Genomic DNA, 21927 nt, shown 5'->3' with positions numbered 1-21927 from the left:
ATGGTGCACCATGGACTATGAACACCCCCCTCCCCCATTGACTAGTGTTCATACACTCATGGACCTAGGCTCACCACACTACTACTATTACTACTACTCACCACCATCATGTGTAGCCCTGATCATTTGTCAAGGCGTGATTCTATATACAAGCCCCCATTTGCATGTAACCAAATCTCTCTATTGCTATTGCCGTTGGGGCTAATAAACTCAAGGCGGGAGTGCTATTGCCGTTGGGGCCAATAGCGCCAGGTCACTATAGAGTTGAGTCCCAGTTGTCGCATATGACTCGTATTGACCTCAGCAAGGATTGAGGAGAGGGTTTGGAGGAGTTGCACACGACCCGAAGCTTGTGAACGTCCAACACCACTCGTGGCCCTGCTAAAACGGGACTAGGTCGCATTCAATTAAAACCGCTGAACTTATTAAAGAACATTGTTGTGCCACTCTTGTTCGTGTGTACACCCACCTTCTCTACAAGGCCGTCTTATTTGCCCCCGCTAATGTACGAATGATCATGCTACTAAGAATACCCCCTAGTGTGAAATATATCATGGACACAACACAAAAAGGTCACGTTTTGTTGCCAAACGCATCTCACATGATTCGATTTTTATTATTTCCACGATAAAGAAATATTGACTTGTATCCTTATATGCACACTTACTTGAACATCCCATAAATGACTCAAAAACCTCATGGGTGTGGACTTGACACATTAAGTTATGTGCTTGTTTATAGCTTCTCCGCCTTCAATGGAGAAGACATCTTCCCAATGACTCTAGGCAACTGCACGAGCTTTAGCCAGGAATCACCATTAAAATTAATGCTCGTGGGCTAGGTGTCTCTGTACTTTTCGTAGGTTCTATGAATGGACTAGCATTGACACTACATGCCACCAAGACATATTCTCATCGAACTCATGGTATGACAAACACCAGAACTCAAAAAGCTAACTAGTTAAGACGATTTTTAATAGGTGGTGCCACAAACAAAACATAAGGTGGGTTTGAATCTCAATGGTTAGAAATTTTACCGGGCTTTTAATGTTCCTTATGAATGAGAAAAATGTATATAAAAAATCGTTTCGACTAAAAATAACACTAAAAAATATAAGCTACTCCCTTCGATTCATATTACCTGTATTTGTTTAGATAATAATGTATGTAAACAGAACTTTGTCTAGAACTCTGGATACATCACTATGGGTTGGAGGGAGTAGTGTTTGCTAACTTCTCATGTGAGGCTATTGTGCTCTTTTGCTCATGTGGGCCAGTGGCCAACAAAAATGGCTGAATTTCGGTACGTCCCAACAACTATGCATGTTCATCCTCCTAGGATATTGCCAAGTCAAACACGACCGAGTTCACATCACCGATTCTCATTCATTCGATTAAAGAACTTAAGAACATATGGTATATATATCTTGAATGTTTTTTTTTTACACTTGAATGTTTGTTATGGTCATAGACTTTTATCATGCTTAAGTTTAATATAAAAGCCTTTTATTTTAAATATAAAAGCCATTTATTGATTCTTTATTGTGTACCACTACGGACAAAACAAGTGGGAAAAGATTAGTTATTTTTCTTTTTTTTAATAAGCAATTATAGTTGTTTTTTATTCTTAATAACGGAGGGGACAAATTTAATTATAACCCGCACAACTGTGAACTACAGTACATTTGGAACTGGAACAGCTGCAACGCACAAAAAGAAAAAAGAAAAAACAGTTTGATCATCTGCTGCCCGCCGTCGGATACAGATCAGACGGGCACGCGCCGCGGTGGTTCCACCGGAAAAAAGGGTCGAATCCAACAAGCAAGATACCGAACCCGTAAAGCAAAAGCGAAGCCAGCAGAAAGACCAAAACCAAGCCAAGACCGCCGGCCGCGTCCCCCGACCACCGCCGGCACCACAGCCCTCGGCGCGCGCGCGTGGGGATCGATCCGTCCGTCCCCCGGAACCCCGGCAGTAGTCCCCGCCGCGTCCGCGCTGACCGGGGCCCCGTCGATCCGGCCGCCGCGTGGGGTTTGGTTTGGGCTCTGGGTTGGTCCCTCCCCAAGGATCCATTTTTAGCTGGATTCCCGGGTCCCTCCGCGGGGCTACTAGATTCCCGGTGGGGAGGGTAGGGGGATGGATTTGGCGTCGGTCAACGAGGCGCTCGCCGAGATCGACGGGCAGATCGCCGACATCTTCCGCGCATTGCAGTAAGCTCGACTGCTTCCCCATGTTTGAATTTGGCATGCTTCGACGGAGCGCCCGGTAGGGTAGATCTCCTTGGAATCTCTGTTGATCTCCACCTGTGGAGACTGGAGAAGAGCGTTCGTAGTTCAGGTTGAATGGGCATGTGTTTGTTGTAGTCTCCGCTGAAATGGTAGTAGTATAATAATGCGACTAAGGAATGGGGGGTGAGTTGATTGGTGGATTGATGCTTTGGTTGAATTGCCTGCAGAAATGGGTTCCAGAAGCTCGACAAGATCAAGGATGCCAACCGCCGGAGCAGGCAGCTTGAAGAGCTCACCGACAAGATGCGAGATTGCAAAAGGTATTCCTTCCTTCTTTTCCTTCTGTATCATAAATACCGCTGGTACACACATAGTGCTTGGTAGTAAAATGGCAGTGTTTGAACTTGATAAGTATGAATGCAGCATTTGGAAAGAGTGTGTATCTGGCCCCTGTTTGGCTCATGTTAACTTATCCATTTGCCACTGCAGTTGTTTCATTATCTTATAGTACCAAATGGTACCGCGGGTTGCAGTGCATACTACCGGCAATGCCTGCTTTGAGAATCTTACCCATGTAATTTGCCAGTAGCTTATAAGTCAAACAGATAGCTGGTTTACTGAATTTTGATGTTGCATGAGCGTCCTTGTAAGTCACAACAGTAGACAGTAGTCATTTTTTGCCTTTTTCCGTGTCTTTTTACAGGCTTATCAAAGACTTTGAACGAGTTGTCAAAGATGAGGCGGGCAGTGTTGACCCCAACACTGCTAAATTTCTGAACGAGAGAAAGCAGTCACTGGTACTGTCATGGAAACTCATCGATCCCAATAATATTTCTATATATACCTTCCTATTGTGATTCTTCAACTTCTACTAAACCTGAGTTTGTCCTATTTCGCAGATCAAGGAATTGAACTCTTATGTTGCTCTGAAGAAACAGTGAGTTTTTACCTATCTCCCAGATCAAGGATTTGCCCTTGTGTTGCTAATTTAATTTGTGCACTATAATCGCTCATAAACTTGAAGGAATATATTTCATCAGTTCTGGTAACATCTCATGATCATGTAAGCATTGTTTGGATTTCAGACATGCAAGTGAAAATAAGCGAGTTGATCTTTTTGATGCTCCAAGTGGTGAAGATGCCTTTGGTGAAGAAAATGTCCTGTTAGCATCAAGTAAGTTGCACTATTCCACTCCCAGTAAGCGAAATACTGTGATAGCACCATTCCTTTCAGGCTCAAGGACTACAAATATTCCTTCTTTTCTACGCTAAAAATGGTTGACAAATGCACTAAAAGGAAATAAACGAATAAACGTCTGTCACATGTCCAGTGTGGATTTGTGTATCTCTTAGACAGATTATTGATCTGAGCATTTTTTTTTCTGTAGATATGTCAAACCAGCAGCTAATGCAGCATGGAGACAATCTAATGGATGAGACTGATCAAGCTCTCGCACGATCTAAACAGGTTAGCTTTCTCCTGCAGTGTACCTTTTCATGTTAGGTCCAGTGGTTCAGCCTTGTTGGTATGTGTTCATCTTGGGTCTGTAAATTTGAGTTACATGTCAATATTTCATAAAATGATCTTTTGTTGTATTATATGTGCAATTTAATAGTCAACGATTCGTTTTCCATTATGAGCTATCAAATGTGAAAACTCTTATATATTCTTGTCAGGCGTCATGACCGTTTGCCATATTTTGTTCATACAAGGAAATGTAGTGAAACACTCACATCTCTGTGTATACAGTATTGCCATATTATTTTGATATTTGACCTGGGTGAATTACTCTGTCTATACAGTACTGCCATATTATTTTTATATTTGGCTTGGTTGTTTGCTTTGTACCTTAATTTACTGGAAGTTGTTTGTCTGTGTGTTCACCTGCATCGTTATTTTTATTCTGTAATGTGCATGATGCCATGTTTGATAGATTATTCTTTATTGCAAATGAGTTTATCATACAGTATATATTTCACTGTGAACTTTACTTTCTTGGAGAGAGTTGATATCTTTGTAAGAAAATGTGTATATGATTCTCTGCTTTTCTTGCATTTATTTGTTATAACTGTTTGTAGAAACCTATGCACGGGTACTTTGTTTTCCCTTGTGTATATGCAAAACTTATTTCTGTCTGTATGACCTATAGTTGAGCTTTGGGGGGCATCTCCCAAGAAAAAACCTTTTGTCGAAAACGTTTGAAGTTTCTGCTCACAAAGAGAACTATTGTGTTGTTGTTTGATCTTATAAAAAAGTTGTTCCTGGTTGTACAACTAGGTGGTTGGCCTGACTTGTTACGATATGGTGGTTGGGCTTGCTCCTCTTTATCTGTCCTTGTCTCCTTGACAGTGCTCTTATAGGTTTCAGTAGCAAGTTCGCTCTCCCGTGCAGTCAGTTATTCATCTCAATACAGACAAAGTTATCAGCACATGCTTGATCACCCATGCCCGAGTCCTTACCGTTTGTATTTTTTAATTGCTTTAAGCCTTTAACTGATAAATTTACAATTTGTTGGTTCTTACACGAATTGCAGTGCTCTTGCTTTCATAATAATGTGCTTCAATGCTTTATTATTGCTCCCAGATACTGAGTTCCTGCCACTAAAAAAAAGATACTGATTTCCTGTCATCTTTTGTAGACTGTCCAAGAGACGATCAATGTGGGTACAGAAACTGCAGCTGCTCTCAAAGCACAGGCAAGACGCTTTTTCTGATTCTCAGAAGCAGCCTGTCATTGTATTATGCTGTCTAAGAGGGACACACCATACCAGAGCTAACTTTTGGCTATTTCTTACCAGACAGAGCAAATGAGCAGGGTTGTTAATGAGCTGGATTCCATTCATTTCTCCATGAAAAAGGCATCAAAATTGGTGAAAGAAATTGGTAGGCAGGTAAGTACCTCTCTGAAAATCCTTTCATTTTCGCTGTCAACTCAACTGTTATTTATTTCCACTTACTTTAAATGATGCAGGTTGCAACTGACCGCTGCATCATGGCATTGCTTTTTCTCATTGTCGCTGGAGTCATAGCTGTAATAATTGTTAAGGTGAGTGCTTACCTTCTTGAGCGGCCTACTTAGTCACATCACTTTGTGTATTGCAAACACCCAGTCACATAGGATAAATATGTTCGAGACTATACATAACTCGATTTGGCTACTTCCTTTGCCTATTGACCTTTCGGTTTGATGTGACGTTTACAGAAGTTGGTGTGAATGCACTCTTCCTCAAGCAATACTTTATTGTTAGTGGTTCATGGTTATCATCACTCTGCTGTTTGGTGGCGTCGATTAGATGCTTCCACACCACTTCACTAAATGTAAAGGCCACATGGCTAGAAGTTAGAGAGTAGGCAATCATTAATTCACTGATTTACCCATTAAAATGGGTAAATTTCCCATATCATATCTTCCATGACCATTCTTTGTGGACCAAAATACTTCCGTACGGTAGTTCACTGTTCACCAGATGTTAGACACCGTAAGGATAGATGACAGGATGCTACAATCAGACAACTGTTTGTGCATCTATATTTACGTGTGTGTTTTCGGAGCGATACGTGTTACACTGCCTTAATGGGGAGTGCATCAAACACTGGTGGCTGGCTATGAAAAAGAAAACTGAGAAATAACTCGTGTTGCATTAATAGGGCTTTTATCTCACCACATTCCAGTTTTGCAATGCCCTTATAGTGACGAGTGTTTCATTGCAGATTGTGAACCCGCACAACAAGGACATTCCCAACATCCCCGGGCTCGCTCCACCGGTCAGCAGAAGGCTGTTGTCCATTGTAGAGGGCAAGTGAGTATCCACACAACACAAGTGTAAAATACCCGATGAGGCGCCCTTGCGCGGTCGCTTGGAAGTTCCTTGCATCATGCCGCGCACACTGTTGTAAACTTGTAATGCTGCCGTAGCTTGTACCCACCCATGGGACCCGTGCCCAGAACCAAAGCTTGCCAAACCACTGTAAAATTGTATCTTCTTATTCCCTTGGCAAGCAGGAAAGGTTTTGTTTTTGGCAAGAACCATGTGTCCCTGTGAACATTGACATCTGTATACTTTACACAGACCGTTGAGGGTGACATCCGCCGCAATGAGACGCACACACTTGAATTCTGCAAATTTAATCCCAGATTGCTGATGTTACAAGGGGGCTCGACTCGAGGATCGGAGATACTTTTGATTCTTTGATCTTGCAAGGAATTTTATGTCACCTGAGGCTGCCTTTTTCCCATTTGAAGCTGCCCGATTTTCGCACCCTTTACACGGTCAAAAGGTATCGAGAAGCCATCAAAACACCACTTGATCCATGGTGGTTTCAACGCCGTTCTGCACTAGCTCCAGATGGTGCACCATAATTTACACATTACACCGCCTTCTACTGTAACCTGAAAAGGACTCGCTAACAAATTAGCTCAACGATTCAGAATAAACAACGGGCACAGCGTGGAGAAAGCGCCAACCCTTGAAAACAAGAGGATTGATCGTCGCCGTGCATGGGGGTCGACAGCCCGGTCTTTGTCCTCGTCGGAATGCGCCGTGTAGTCCTCCTGACTTCCTACCAGCATAATGTCCGTGCGTTGCTACGAAAAACGTAACGCCCACACGTTCGAAAAAAGAAACATGGCGCTTCCACGCCGTCAGATTAACTGCCAGCGGCCGGGCGACGGCGCTCCGGCGCCATCCACCGGCATGCTTCCGTGAGTGGATATGGTAACAAGATTGGAGTGCCAAAGGGCAAAGGCAGGTCGCAAGTTTCTTTCACCAGTTGGTTGGCACGTTTGTTTGTTGGTTTGCTCCGCCGTCGGAGACAAACACGGACTGCCTTCTCCACCTTCACCTTTGACCACTTTTCTTTCTTCTCGGTTAATAATGCCCATCCTTGCACTACTAGATTAATAATGCCCATCGACGAGAGGAGAGGAGGGGTCTTGCTGCCGGTGCAGCCGCGTTCATACTTGCCGCGAAGAAGAGAGCACTGTGTTCAACCGGTGGGGTCTGAAATGTGCATTCTGACGGTGACTTGGCTGAGATAGAGGTGAGGAGTTGGGTTCAGCGGGTCATGGGCAGACGGCGACTTGTGTGGAAGAAAAACACTCACTCTCACTATCAGTAGGGAGGATCATTTCAAGGTGACTTCACTGTCTGGACCTCTTCCAACTACAGAATTTCTTTCAAAACAAAAGTGAAGGAAATATGAGAAACATATGATTAATCCTATGTACTCCTTCCGTCTCAAAATTTAGAGTGAATTCCATTTTTTACTTTTTGACACTAATTACCTCATTCAACGGAATTTCATCCATCATACCCCATTTAATAGAAGTGTTTCTACAGTTTACCCCTTTTAAATTTTCTAGAGCATTTTGACAGGTGAGTCACAATTATTAGGTCCAACTGACATGCCATGTCGGCAGGTTTTTCCTAGGATTTTTTTTTTTACAGTCTTTACCGCTTCGCGCAGCTGACTGAACCGGGCCGATGACAAGAAGACCCAAACGCAGATCCTTGAACGTTTTACGGCCGCTTGATTCATGTGTCATTTCATTATGTGCTGAGAACTCATGTGTCATGGTAAACTCATATGCACAGTTTGAATTGATAATGTTTACCATGTTTGTGTAGGGGGTCAGGAAATGCAATGTGGACAAAACGCATGTGTTTTGGCAAAATATTCTTCCTATTTATGCACCAAATCATGCTTTCAAAATTGATTATTTTAGATGGTAGCTTATATCATAGTTATGCACATTGTTTTGTCAAAACTGATTATAGTTATGCTATACATTGCTGTCAATTTACATGCAGAAAAAAATACTGTGGCAACGTGGACCTGGCAATCAAGACCATGTATCAGGATGCTCACAAAAAGTATAGAAAGGTAAACTATGACAACTGTTTTGTTAAATGGGGTATGACGGATGAAATTCTTTTAAATGGGGTAATTAATGTAAAAAACGTCAAACTTGAGGATAAGATGCGAAATTCATTTCAAAAAATTTAAGACATCTTATACTTTGGGACGGAGGGAGTAAGTATATGGCGCCAACGTTTTTGATGGCTCAATGGACTCCACATTCATTTTCGAGAAAGAAGTAAAATCTACGAACCAAAGATGCGTTCATCTAAGTGAAACTCGTACCATGTAAATATGCAAGTGGGAATTCCTCATTTGACACCAGAGTGAAACACGTTTCCTATTTGATCGTAAACAGCAGTAGGCAGCCGCTGAATAAGACCCTGTTTGAAACCATAATAGATTATGATAATCCAGATTATGAACATAGATTATATAATCTGGTTTATAAAAATAATCCAGGTGGGCATGTTTGAGGGTCAGATTATATAAACTGTAAACCAGCTTTTAAATTGTACAATGACATGTTTGCCCTCTGTTTACACGAAAAAATAGGAAAGTGGCGATGACACTGCGTAATTCTCTTGAAGTTTACAAGAGTAACACATCATTTGTAATCCATAATCTTATTTTAGCTGGGGTAGAGCAGATTATGAGATTATAATAATCTGGTCATCTAGTTTATAAAATCTACAATATAAACCGTCCTGTTTGCAAATACAATAGATTATAAAAACCAGATTATATAATCTGGGTGGTTTGAAACAAGGCCTAAAAGCCGTGTGCGTGTCTGACGTGGCGGTGTGGGCATACATCTTGGCGTCCGCGGCGCAACCGCACACCAACGCTGGCAAGGCGTCACCACGAGGGCGGCCGGGTCTGTTGACCGTCGACGTAGTACGTACAGTATCTCCTCCCCATTCCCCGCATGATCCATGGCCATTTTTATATCCGTCGATGCGTCCGTCCGTCGGGGTGCCGCGCGTTCCCACGCACCCGCTCGTCTCTGTCAAAGGCTAAACCCGCTTCCTCTTGATTCAGCCCACCGTGCCGGAATTCTGTTTCGGCTTTCCTCATTCCCTTCTGAACCCCTTCTTCTTGGACTGCTGCTTCGTCTGTCTCACTCCCATGAACAGCAAGCTCCTCCTGTCCTGACTCCTGAGAACCCTGCGGATTAGAACGATGGGATGCTTCGCGTTCAAGGGCGGCAAGAGCAAGCCGGCGGCGGAGCCCAAGCCGGACGGGCCGAAGCGGAGCAGGGCGTCGTCCTCGTCGGCGTCGACGCCGACGAGGAGCATCCAGGAGCTCTCGGAGGAGCGGGGCGCGGCGCGGCTGCGCGTGTTCGGGCTGGAGGAGCTCGGCAGCGCCACCAACGGCTTCAGCCGCGCGCTCAAGGTCGGCGAGGGCGGCTTCGGCTCCGTCTACCGCGCCTTCTTCCGCTCCGCCGCCGGCGGCCGCGTCGTCCTCGCCGTCAAGCGCCTCAACCAGCGCAGCCTGCAGGTCAGAAACCTGGAATAATCCTTGCAGCGAGATCGATCGCCACAAATCCTGAGTGCTCCATGAGGAACCCGGAATCTTGACGTTGCAATAAACATATCCGCCCGGTACAAGCACGGCCACTCGTGTCGCCTTCAATGAGAATTCGCAGAGCTCAACCACCACGTGAACTTCGGTTCAGGCTCCACACTCATCGATCGGGACAGCATCACGCTACCCGTATTAAATCAACAATCTTTTATGGTGATTTCTGATGGTGATTTCATTTTCAGGGGCACAAGCAGTGGCTCGCCGAGGTGCAGTTCCTGGGCGTGCTGGAGCACCCGAACCTGGTGAAGCTCGTCGGCTACTGCGCGGTGGACTCGGAGGCGGGGAAGCACAGGCTGCTGGTGTACGAGTTCATGCCCAACAAGACCCTGGACGACCACCTCTTCAGCCGCGCCCACCCGCCGCTCCCCTGGAGGACGAGGCTGCAGATCATGGCCGGCGCCGCGCGCGGCCTCGACTACCTCCACCGAGGCCTCCCGGAAGTCCAGGTTAATAGAGCGCCGGCAGAGTTCTTGAATGATTCCGAGCCGGTCGCTCCGGCCGGCGAGGCTGATCCGGCGGTGTTTTAGTGTGGCAGGTGATATACAGGGACTTCAAGGCGTCGAACGTGCTCCTGGACGGCGAGTTCCGGCCGAAGCTGTCGGACTTCGGGCTGGCGAGGGAGGGGCCGACGGAGGGGCGGACGCACGTGTCGACGGCGGTGGTGGGCACGCACGGCTACGCGGCGCCCGACTACATCGAGACGGGCCACCTCACGGTGAAGAGCGACGTGTGGGGGTTCGGGGTGGTGCTGTACGAGATCCTGACGGGGCGGCGGTCGGTGGAGCGCAGCCGGCCGCCGGAGGAGCAAAAGCTGCTGGGGTGGGTGAGCCGGCACCCGCCGGGAGGGGACAGCTTCAGGACCATCATGGACCCGCGGCTGGGCGGGCGGTACCCGCTGGCCGCCGCGCGCGACGCGGCGAGGCTCGCGGACCGGTGCCTCGGCAAGAACCCCAAGGAGCGGCCGGAGATGGCGGAGGTCGTGGAGGAGCTCGAGCGGGTGCTGCAGATGGAGCCGCCGCCGCCCCCGGCTCCGGCCACGCCCAGGAGGTGATCGATCATTCGATCGACGAAGACCGGCAGAATACTGGTAGTATTAGTCAGAATCAGTGAGGACTCGCAGTCTCTCTGCTGCATCCGCAAGTGCACTCGATGGATGCTGACCGAGTGAGAGCTGTATACATATCTCAGGAGACACGAAGGTGTATCGGTGCGACCGATTAAGGTGCTATTGCATTTGGTTATGCACCATTGCCGCTACCCACGATCAAGGTGAATGCAACTTCATGCACCTGAATTCTTGCAACCGGTTCGAACCCTACGAGCTAGGGCGGCGGTGCCGATCTACCTCCTCCCAGGCAAGATCAGAGCCCCCTCTCCCCCCGTCGGCTGCTTCAACGATGGAAGCGTCGCGGGGACCCGTTGTTTCGGACACATGGCCGTGTTCGGTTGCTTTCAGCTATAGTACCTGCATTGCATATTTATCTCCAATCAGACATGTTGTTTTGGACACATGGTCATGTTTGGTTGCTTTCGACTACAATACCTGCGTTGCATACCCATCTTCAACCAACCTGTTTCTTCATATGCAGCAAATGCAATCTATTTGGTCAGAGGCGGAGGCAGTGGGGGGCGAGCGGGGGCCATACCCCTCCTATGGTTCGGCCCCCTCAACGAGTTGTAGCGGGGACTAGCCTGTTCCCTGATACTATATTAGGCTTAATTATTCGGCTATTAGCAAGGATGTGGGCTAAGCTACTAATTTCAAGCCCAAAACAATTCCGCAAGAAGGCAACGTGGGCGAAGGCTGCACGCACACATCCATCATCGCCCGGAAACCACGTACTCTTTAATCGATCGATGCACACGTACACACTCAAGCGTTGAGGCGAGTCCCTTCCTATACTCTTTCTTCCGCTAGGGCTTCGTTTCGCCGGGCTACCGGGGGTCGCACCGACGCAGCTTGGTAATTAGCAAAGCCGTCGTTTGCCATGCGTCAAATCTGAGTAAGATCCTACAAGTCTAGCCTACGGACGACGGTCTGTCGGGCGGCCGCGAAACAGACTACCAGATGCAGAGGTATTGTCAAATTGATTACATACACCTGGACACCAATTAATCAACTGTTTGTAATTAGCATATTTTGTTACTTGCAAGATTAATTACATGTCACATATTGCTTTTTTTGCGGGGTAGGTTACATATTTTCTTTGTACTAATATATGGGAATTGTAAGGCCAGGAAGATGAATAAACCATGGATAAGTAATTTCTTCAAGCCAATGCTTCAAACTCTAACTCCAGAGTTGAAGATGCAAATCTAACCATGACGATAGATGTCACATAGCAAGCTACTGCACATAATGTCCACAATCTTAGTTCAATTCATATGTGAACATCTTAACATAATGTTCCCAGTCTCAGATCTCAAAGGTATCACTACCGACAACTAAAATAGTAGTTACATATTTTATTGAAGTGCTTACAAATTGTTGACTACACAAAAATAAATTAATTGATCAATGGGAAATATAATTTATTTATTTGTCATTAGGATGGCTTCATCATATTAGTTTTATCTTTCAACTTATTGTATGTTTCTTAATAAAATAATAAAATCAAGTTGATTTATTGAAAATGAAAGATATACCATATTTCAATTTCATCATCTTGGAATAATGAAGACGAAGACTAGATAATTAAGTAGTTTGATCGGTCTGCTAGCAATTCATAATTCTACACGTAATTTTAGAAAAGTAATTTTCTATATGTAAAAATTAATTATATATATATATTGATAAATCTTATATGATGAACTTCACCATTATGTTCTTCGCCCCCCTATGATCAAATCCTGGCTCCGCCCCTGTGTTTGGTTGACTGCATCGCATGAAGGGGCACGGTTGTCGTTTTTGTGCTTAGGGTGTGAGCAGATGCAAACTTCAGCTGTTTGGTTGCAAATAGTGTTTGTGTTCTGCTCACCCCATTCAAATATGATGTCCTTACCACCACATGATCAGCACAAAGCAAGCAACGGGAATCACAACAAACTACTTAAATTAACAGCAAACAACTTAAATTAAACAAAGCAAGCAACGGAAATGACAACAACAACAAACTTAGATTAACAGCATGGGCATCCTCCTTCCCCGCTCTACGCCAGGGTGCCGCTCCTAGCCAAAATATTAACAAGTTCACAACACAAGTACCATAAGTTCTAGCTAGACAACATAACAAGTTCAACACTAACACCTAAGTTAACTACGTTGCATGTTCAATGTTACCAACACAGATGTGCTTGCTGCAACGAAACATGCACATGATCGAGGAGTCATGATTGTAGATTTGGACCTTTAGGGCGAGTCCTAAGATGCGCAGAACGAGGAGGTCGTCGGGGACGATCTGGTGGTGGCAGCAGAAGTAGTTCCAGCCCCGGCCAAGCGCCATGTGCCCCTCGAAGTTCTGGACCTGCACCCAGAACTCGCACCACTTGTTCACCGAGAGCCTGACCAAGCGCGGGGGCCGCCTAATGACCAGCCAATCGTTCATCACCTGCACTAACTTGCGAGGGATGACGAGCATGGCGAGGTCTTCGGCGTCCTTGATCTGCTGGTAGAAGCGCAACGGCTCCCGGGCCCCCTCCTCATGGCCGGTCCTCGGTGATCGTCCCCTTGAACGAGGCATGCTCATGAAGGCGACCCTGCCAGGAAGGTCCACCCTCTTAAGCCACATGTTCATGGGGATGAGATCCTCGACGCCCTCAGCTCCGGACACCACCTGAGCTCCTCCACCCGCCACATCCCAGTCACTCTTCAATACCTTGTGAGGTAAGATGACAAGTATTAGAGGTGCTTGCAAAATGAACAACCACTGATCAGTTGCACTAGCACTACAGCAAATGGCACTGACCATAGACATTTGCCCAAGAGCAAATGCCACTGATCAGTGCACAAACTCTTTGCCAAATGCCACTTATCAATGGCACTTGCTCTTGAGAAAATGCCACTGATCAGTGGCATCTGGTCTTGCTCTTGAGCAAATGCCATTGATTAGTGGCATCTGGTCTTGCTCTTAAGCAAATGTCACTCATCAGTGGCATCTGGTCTTGCTCTTGAGCAAATGCCACTGATCAATGGCATCTGGTCTTCTGCAACTGCCACTCATCGGTGCACTATGCTAAGCATGGAAACATCTAAAAATAGCACCCATGCGCACCCATGCACATTTGACAACATCCTAAAATAGTCCTACTACATGCACGTATAACAATTTGGAGCATGCAACACAAACCCTAGCTTGAACATGTATGTAGCAACATGAACATGATCCTAGCTTAAAATGAACATGACATTTGCATGAACACAGATCCTAGCAAGATCCTAGCAAGACCCTAGCACTAGCAGAAGAACATTATCCTAGAACACACACTGTAGCAAACAATAACGGATCGGTCGGATTCGATTCGATTGGGATCAAATCGAATCGGGTCTACTCGAATCCTACAAAAGCAGTAGCACATGCCTAAGAAATAAACCCCTAATATACATCTACGAGCAAGCATTGGGGATTCTTTGACTCACCGGAGCTTGCGCAGTTGCAGCAAACTGAGGTCGGGGTGAAAACCCCGGCGGGAAGGAGAGAGGTGGCGGAGCTGGCCCTGGCGACGACCGGCGACATCGGCCCCGTGCTCATGGCCACGCCGAAGATCAAGGAGGACGGCCCGCCGACAGGAGGAAACCCTTGGACGAGGGTCAAGAAAACCCCCTGCCCAATGTGGTCCCAAGAAGTGTCAGCTCCGTGGACGGCACCGGCGCCGAGCCCAGGACCACGAGGTCCGAAATCGGCGCCGGAGTAGGAACGACCGGCACCGCATTCGCCGGCCCTTGTGGTGTCCGGCAACAGATGGGGGACGGCGCTCGCAGCACCGACGCCAGGTCCTTGCCCGAGTTCTGGACCCCGGCCACCCATCAGTTCTGGATGGTGGCGATGCGCTTGTCGACGGGGATGAGAGGACGGCACGATGGTGGGCAAGGCGGAGCCATCGGAGGAGAGGAGAGGGAGGGGTGATGAGGCAGAGAGGTGGGAACAGTGCGGGGACGGTGACAAGAGAGTGGGAGGGGAGTTATGAGACATCCCCTCTATCTCCCGTGGTGCCTGAGGCGTCCAACCTCCTCGCACGCGTGTCCGCGCCAAGCCACACTCGCGAGAAACTGCTGATTCGGCAGTTTCCGCCGGGCCAGGCTCATGCCTGCTTTAAGGTTCGTGCGGGCCACGGATCGCATGCAGCCCAGCCAACCAAACAGGCCACGCACATCCTGCGCGGGCCTGGTTGGGCTACATGCGGGGAACCAAACACGCCGATAGTGGTAAAGGGTGAGGATTTCAGAAGTTAAGGTGAGGATTTCAGTGCCCTAGTCATCGGCGGTGAGGCATTGCCATCGTCGCCCGCATGGAATAAGTCCTCCTCGCCTCATCCTCATTCCCATGGTTGTTCTTAGCATCTTTGGGAGAGGTGATCGATCATTCGATACTAGTAGTAGTGGTCATAATCAGTGATGAGGACTCACAGTTTCCTGTTGCATCTGCAAGTGTACTCAATCGATGCTGACCAAAGTGAGAGTTGTAGAGAGATCACAAAAGACACGAAAGTGTATAGGTGCGACCAATTAAGTATTAAAAGATTAGGCAAGTTCATGATTAATTTTTATAAATAATTTATTAGTATAACAACTAATAGCATGCAATACTCTATTAATCTAGAAGAGCAACCGAACATGTAGATCATCACCGCACACGAAGTAGCAACTACAACGAGAAGCATTAACAGATCACGAGTAACGTACTGCTCTTTAGCTGCTGCAGGAACGACCGTGTTGATGACGATGTTAGCGACGATCTTTTGTTGATGGTGACGGAGGTGACGATGAGTAGCACCGTCCGACTTGGACGCTAGACGACCCGTGATGACGAATTTGAGCAGTCGTGCAGAGCGCTTCTTGAAAACCTAATTTCTCCTCTCCCGGTGCAGGATCGCAAAGACGACCGGTTCCGGAGACCTGCTCTCTCGCACGTCGATGCACGCCGGTGTTCGAGATGAGTTAGACTACGATGGCAACACAAGTTGTGAGACGAGGCAAAACCCTATGTGTTTTCGGTGTGTCTTTGGCCGACCACAGTAAGCAGTATATATAGGAGGATTAGAGTCAGTATTGTGTCGCGATCATCATCTCAAACTATCTTGGTTTTTAAGTCATATACTTACCGAACAAGAAATACTTAACTTGTCTGTCAAGACATAAAAATAAAACGCCAAAAGGAAGCCCTACCCCCGCAAGCCAACGAACCGGAATTCGGCGGACCATTCACGCGCATGAAGCACGCACGCGCCACCCCGCCCTGCCCCGCTAGACGAGCGAGCGCGCGTGTGGTCTTCTCCTTTCTCTTCTCAGCACACACTTAGACTCTTAGAGTGGTGGGGAGAACTCATTATATAAAGAGGTCCAACTCTTCCTCAACTAGCGATATGGGACTAAAGTTTAGCACCACGACACCACCACTTGCCATTTTACTCATGGGCTCATTTGAGATTTCAGAATTTTGTAGATGGGTCAAGCCCATTAGTTCTAACATTAAGGTGCTAGTGCATTTGGTTATGCGCCATTGCCGCTACCCACGATCAAGGTGAATCCGTTAATGCAATTTCATGCACGTGAATTCTTGCAACAGGTTAAGAAATTGGCATCGGTTAAAACCTACGAGCTAGGGCGGCGACGCCGATCTACCTCCTCCCAGGCAAGATAACAACCCCCTCTCCTCCCATCGGCTGCTTCAACGATGGAAGCATCGCGGGGACCCGTTGTTTCAGCTAATGGTGGTAAGGGTGAGGATTTTAGAAGTTAGGGTGAGGATTTCAGTGCCCTAGTAATCGGGCATGAGGCATTACCATCGTTGTCTGCATGTAATAAGTCATCCTCGTCTCGTCATCATTCCCATGGTGGTTCTTAGAGCATATCCACTCCCCCGCTGACACGTCTCCAACGTATCTATAATTTTTGATGGTTCCATGCTATTATCTTGTCAACTTTGGATGTTTTATATGCATGAATATGCTATTTTATATCTTTTTGGGACTAACCTATTAACTCAGTGCCAAGTGCCAGTTTCTGTTTTTTCCGTGTTTTTGACCTTTTTCATAGAAGAATATTAAACGGAGTCCAAATGGAATAAAGCCTACGGGATGATTTTTTCCGTAACAGAAGATACGCAGGGGACTTGAGAACCAAGGCAGGATACCTCATGGGAGATCACAAGCCCCCTAGCCGCGGCCTAGGGGGGTGGCCGCGCCTGGCAGGCTTGTGGGCCCCACGTGGCTCCTTTGCCCTACCTCTTTCGCCTATAAATTCGCTAAAATCCTGAAACCAAAGAAGAGAGCCACGAAAATACTTTTCCACCGCCGCAAGCTTCTGTCTCCGCAAGATCCCATCTGGGGACCGTTCTGGTGCCCTACGGGAGGGGGATTCGGACATGGAGGGCTTCTTCATCAACACCATTTCCTCTCCGAGGATGCGTCAGTAGTTCACCACAGACCTTCGGGTCCATAGCTAGTAGCTAGATGGCTTCTTCTCTCTCTTGGATCTTCAATACAAAGTTCTCCATGATCTTCATGGAGATCTATCCCATGTAACTTTCTTTTGCAGTGTGTTTGTCGAGATCCGATGAATTGTGGATTTATGATCAGATTATCTATGCATATTATTTGAGTCTCCTCTGATTTCTTATATGCATGATTTCGTATCCTTGTAATTATCTTTGAGTTATTGGTTTTGTTTGGCCAACTTGATCTATAATTCTTACAATGGGAGAAGTGCTTGGTTTTGGGTTCATACCGTACGGTGTCCTCACCTAGTGACAGAAGGGGTAGCGAGGCACGCATCGTGTTGTTGCCATCAAGGGTAAAAAGATGGGGTTTATACCATATTGCAAGAATTTATCCCTCTACATCATGTCATCTTGCTTAAGGCGTTACTCCGTTTGTTATGAACTTAATACACTAGATGCATGCTGGATAGCGGTTGATGTGTGGAGTAATAGTAGTAGATGCAGAAAGTATCGGTCTACTTGTCTCGGACGTGATGCCTATATGTATGATCATTGCCTTAGATATCGTCATGACTTTGCGCGATTGTATCAATTGCTCGACAGTAATTCGTTCACCCACTGTAATACTTGCTATCATGAGAGAAGCCTCTAGTGAACACTATGACCCCCAGGTCTATTTTACACATCATATATTCAGATCTACATACAAAAATACCAAAAATACTTTGCTGCACTTTTATTTCTGTTTACCTTTTATCACCTTCAGATCTCACCTTGCAAGTAATCGTGAAGGGATTGACAACCCCTTTATCGCGTTGGGTGCAAGTTTGTTTGTTTTTGCGCAGGTTCATTGGTGCCTCATCTTGATACTCCTACTGGATTGATACCTTGGTTCTCAAACTGAGGGAAATACTTATCTCTACTTTGCTGCATCACCCTTTCCTTCTCAAGGGAAAAACCAATGCAAGCTCAAGAAGTAGCAGGAAGAATTTCTGGCGCCGTTGCCGGGGAGTATTCAAGTGAAGCATATCTACCAAGTACCTATCGCAAACCCATCTCTTGCATTTACATTATTTGCCATTTGCCTCTCGTTTTCCTCTCCACCACTTCTAAAACGATTTTCCGAAAATACCAAAAAGATTTTCCTTTTTATTCACTATTCTCCCGTTCGCCTTTTTGTTGCTATGTTTGCTTGTGTTGCCATGTGCCTTCTATTTGCTTGCATCTTCGCTTGCTAAAAATCTATTGATATGGGTCCTCATCCACTTGCTAATCTTTTCAAAAGACCAAATTATGATGAATAATTTGCTAGTGAGTTGAGTGCACTTGACTATCTCTATGGAGTTTTGTTTGAAAATCATGAATGTGAAATTTTTGATGAAGTGTTGAAAGAAGAAAATTATAAAGTGGTTCATGATATCTGCTTGAATGAAAAACATGATTGCCATGTTGTGAGTATGAATTCTTTGAATATCTATGATGCTAATGATATGCAAAACCACAAGCTTGGGGATGCTATGCTTGATGAAGATGATATTTTTTTGTTTCCCAAGTTTTGGTGATGACCCTTATGCTATAATTGATCATGAAAAGAATGCTTTGTGTGATAGTTATATTGTAAGATTCCTTCATGATGTTACTAAAAATTACTATGAGAGAGGAACATATGCTTTTACATATTGCAATGATATCAAGCTTCCTCTCTATGTGTTCAACGTTTTGAAGTTATGCTTGTTTTGCCTTCCTATGCTAGTTAATTCTTGTTCCCATAAATTGTTTGCTCACAAAATGCCTATGCATAGGAAGTATGTTAGACTTAGATATGTTTGTCACATGTTTCATGATGCTCTCTTCGTGTCCGATTGCTATCTTTTATGTGAGCATCATTGAATTATCAATGCCTAGCTAAAAGGCTTTAAAGAAAAGCGCTTGTTGGGAGGCAACCCAATGAATAAATTTATTTTTGCTTTTCACTTTCTGTTTTGTTGAGTCCACACCATCATAATTCTGTTATGATTGTGTTTGTTATGTTTTAATTAGTGTTTGTGCCAAGTAGAACCTTTATGATTAGTTTTGGTGATAGTTGTTTAATCATGCTGAAAAAGACAGAAACTTTGTGCTCACGAAATTATTTTTAATTCCTATCCACAAAGATCTTTTGAGTTGATTCTTTTTTGCTTCTGGTTTATATGCAAATTTCCCTAATTTTACTAAATTTTCAGAATTTTTGGGATACTAGAGGTATACGAAGTATACATATTACTACAGACTGGTCTGTTTTTGACAGATTCTGTTTTTGTTGTGTTGATTGCTTATTTTGATGAAACTATGGTTAGTATCGGGGGGTACTAGCTATGGAAAAGTGAGAATACAGTAATATAACATCAATCTAAATATAAATCAAGTTTACTACACTACCTAAAAAGTTGGTAGTTTGTTTTCTTATGCTAATGATATCACGAGTTTCTGTTTAAGTTTTGTGTTGTGAAGTTTTCAAGTTTTGGGTGATATTCTCATGGACAATGGAATAAAGAGTGTAAAGAGCTTAAGCTTGGGTATGTCCAAGACATCCCAAGCCAAATTCAAGGACACCAAAAAGCCTAAGCTTGGGGATGCCCCGGGAAGGCATCCCCTCTTTTCGTCTTCAATCCATCGGTAACGTTACCTGGAGCTATATTTTTATTCACCACATGATATGTGTTTTGCTTGGAGCGTCGTGTATTATAGGAGTCTTTACTTTTTGTTTTGTCACAATCATCCTTGTTGCACACCTTTTTGAGAAGGATATGCACTCATCGTGGATTTGTTAGAATACTCAATGAGCTTCACTTATATCTTTTGAGTTAGGCAATTTAGCTCGCATGTGCTTCACTTATATCTTTTAAGCTAGATAACTTTTCTCTAGTGCTTCACTTAAATCTTTTTAGAGCACGGCGGTGTCATATTTTGTAGAAATAAAAACTCTCGATCTTCACTTATATCATTTTGTGAGTGCTATCTCTAAGTAACTTGGTAATTGGCGTGTGCTATGAAATTAGTCCTAAATATGTTAGGCATCCAAAGAGGATATAATAAAAACTTTCATATTCAAGTGCATTGATTAGTAAGAAAAGTTTGGTTCCTCACAATTAGTTTTGAGATATGGATATGGTAATATTAGAGTTATGTTAGTAGGGTGTTGTGAATCTAGAAATACTTGTGTTGAAGTTAGTAATTCCCGTAAATGATGTTTTGCTGTGTATCCCTTGCAATGGCGCCAGAAATAGTTGTGTCGACGACACCAGGAATCCTTCAGCTACGGCTACGCCTTAAGGGACTTCCTAGGCAAGTATGCAAAGGATTTCCCCCGTGGCCTTGGAGCCTTGTGTTGGTGTTCCCTCGAAGCGGAAAGGGTGATGTAGCATAGCGACGGTAAGTATTTCCCTCAGTTTGAGAACCAAGGTATCAATCCGGCGGAAGAGTATCTCAAGATCCTGCACACACACAAAAGCTTGCACCCAACGCTATGAAGGGGTTGTCAATCCCTTATAGATTGTTTGCCAAGTGAGAACTGAAAGTAACAAAGTAACAAAGCAAAGTAAAAGCGGAGGTGTAAACGATGGATGTGAATAGACCCGGGGGCCGTAGTGTTTACTAGTGGCTTCTCTCATGAAAGCAAGTAGACGGTGGGTGAAAAAATTACTGTCGAGCAATTGATAGAACTGTGCAGAGTCGTGACGATATCTATGCAATTATTATTTCTATAGGCATCACGTCCGAAACAAGTAGACCGATACTTTCTGCATCTACTACTATTACTCCACACGTCGACCGCTATCCAACATGCATCTAGTGTATTAAGTTCATAAGAACAGAGTAACGCCTTAAGCAAGATGACATGATGTAGAGGGATAATCTCAAACCAATGATAAAAACCCCATCTTTTTACCCTTGATGGCAATTGCTTGATGTGTGCCTTGCTGCCCCTACTGTCACTGGGAAAGGTCACCACATGGCAGAACCCAAAACCAAGCACTTCTCCCATTGCAAGAATCATAGATCTAGTTGGCCAAACAAAACCCAAGACTCGGAGAGACTTACAAGGATATCAAATCATGCATATAAGAAATCAGCAAAGACTCAAATATATATCATAGATAATCTGATCACAAGTCCACAATTCATTGGATCTCGACAAACACACCGCCAAAGAAGATTACATCGGATAGATATCCATGAAGATCATGGAGAACTTTGTATTGAAGATCCAAGAGAGAGAAGAAACCATCTAGCTACTAACTACGGACCCGTAGGTCTGAAGTGAACTACTAACGAGTCATTGGAGGGGCGATGATGATGAAGAAGAAGCCCTCCAACTCCAAAGTCCCCTCCGACAGGGTGCCGGGAAGGGTCTCCAGATGGGATCTCGCAGAAACGGAAGCTTGCGGTGGCGAAGAAGTATCTTCGAGGCTCCCCTAATTTTTTGCGGAATATTTGGGAATTTATAGGCCAAAGACCTAGGTCAGGGGCGACCAGGGAGGCCACAAGCCTGCCCACCGCCGCCTCCCCTGGTGGTGGAGTGGGGGCTTGTGGGCTCCCTCGAGCCCACCTGGCTTGGCCCAAAAGCCCCCTGGAATTCTTCCGTTCAGGAAAAAATCATTTCGGGGTTTTTCTTCCGTT

General features: G+C 45.3%; 1 protein-coding gene and 1 pseudogene across 2 annotated transcripts; both read left to right on the top strand.

Annotated features, from left to right (window-relative positions):
* Positions 1-1832: 1832 nt before the first annotated feature.
* Positions 1833-10967, top strand: LOC123407852 (annotated as a pseudogene). The gene is made up of 13 exons (XR_006612683.1): positions 1833-2209; positions 2455-2547; positions 2931-3024; positions 3127-3164; positions 3313-3401; positions 3616-3695; positions 4867-4923; positions 5026-5118; positions 5199-5273; positions 5939-6048; positions 7156-7267; positions 9856-10119; positions 10209-10967. The product of XR_006612683.1 is annotated as a proline-rich receptor-like protein kinase PERK7 (transcript).
* On the top strand, positions 8839-9937 carry LOC123407851 (probable serine/threonine-protein kinase PBL19). The gene has a single exon (XM_045101080.1). It carries the CDS (start codon positions 9269-9271, stop codon positions 9602-9604), a length of 336 nt encoding a protein of 111 aa, XP_044957015.1. The 5' UTR covers positions 8839-9268; the 3' UTR covers positions 9605-9937.
* Positions 10968-21927: the final 10960 nt, after the last annotated feature.

Source organism: Hordeum vulgare, chromosome 7H (genome assembly GCF_904849725.1).
Source record: "Hordeum vulgare subsp. vulgare chromosome 7H, MorexV3_pseudomolecules_assembly, whole genome shotgun sequence".
NCBI lineage: Eukaryota > Viridiplantae > Streptophyta > Magnoliopsida > Poales > Poaceae > Hordeum > Hordeum vulgare.
This window is presented reverse-complemented; position numbering and strand designations above follow the sequence as displayed.

What these genes read in the sequence shown, in the direction of transcription:
- LOC123407851 (XM_045101080.1), top strand. Translation starts at nt 9,269, where the DNA reads ATGGGATGCTTCGCGTTCAAGGGCGGCAAGAGCAAGCCGGCGGCGGAG.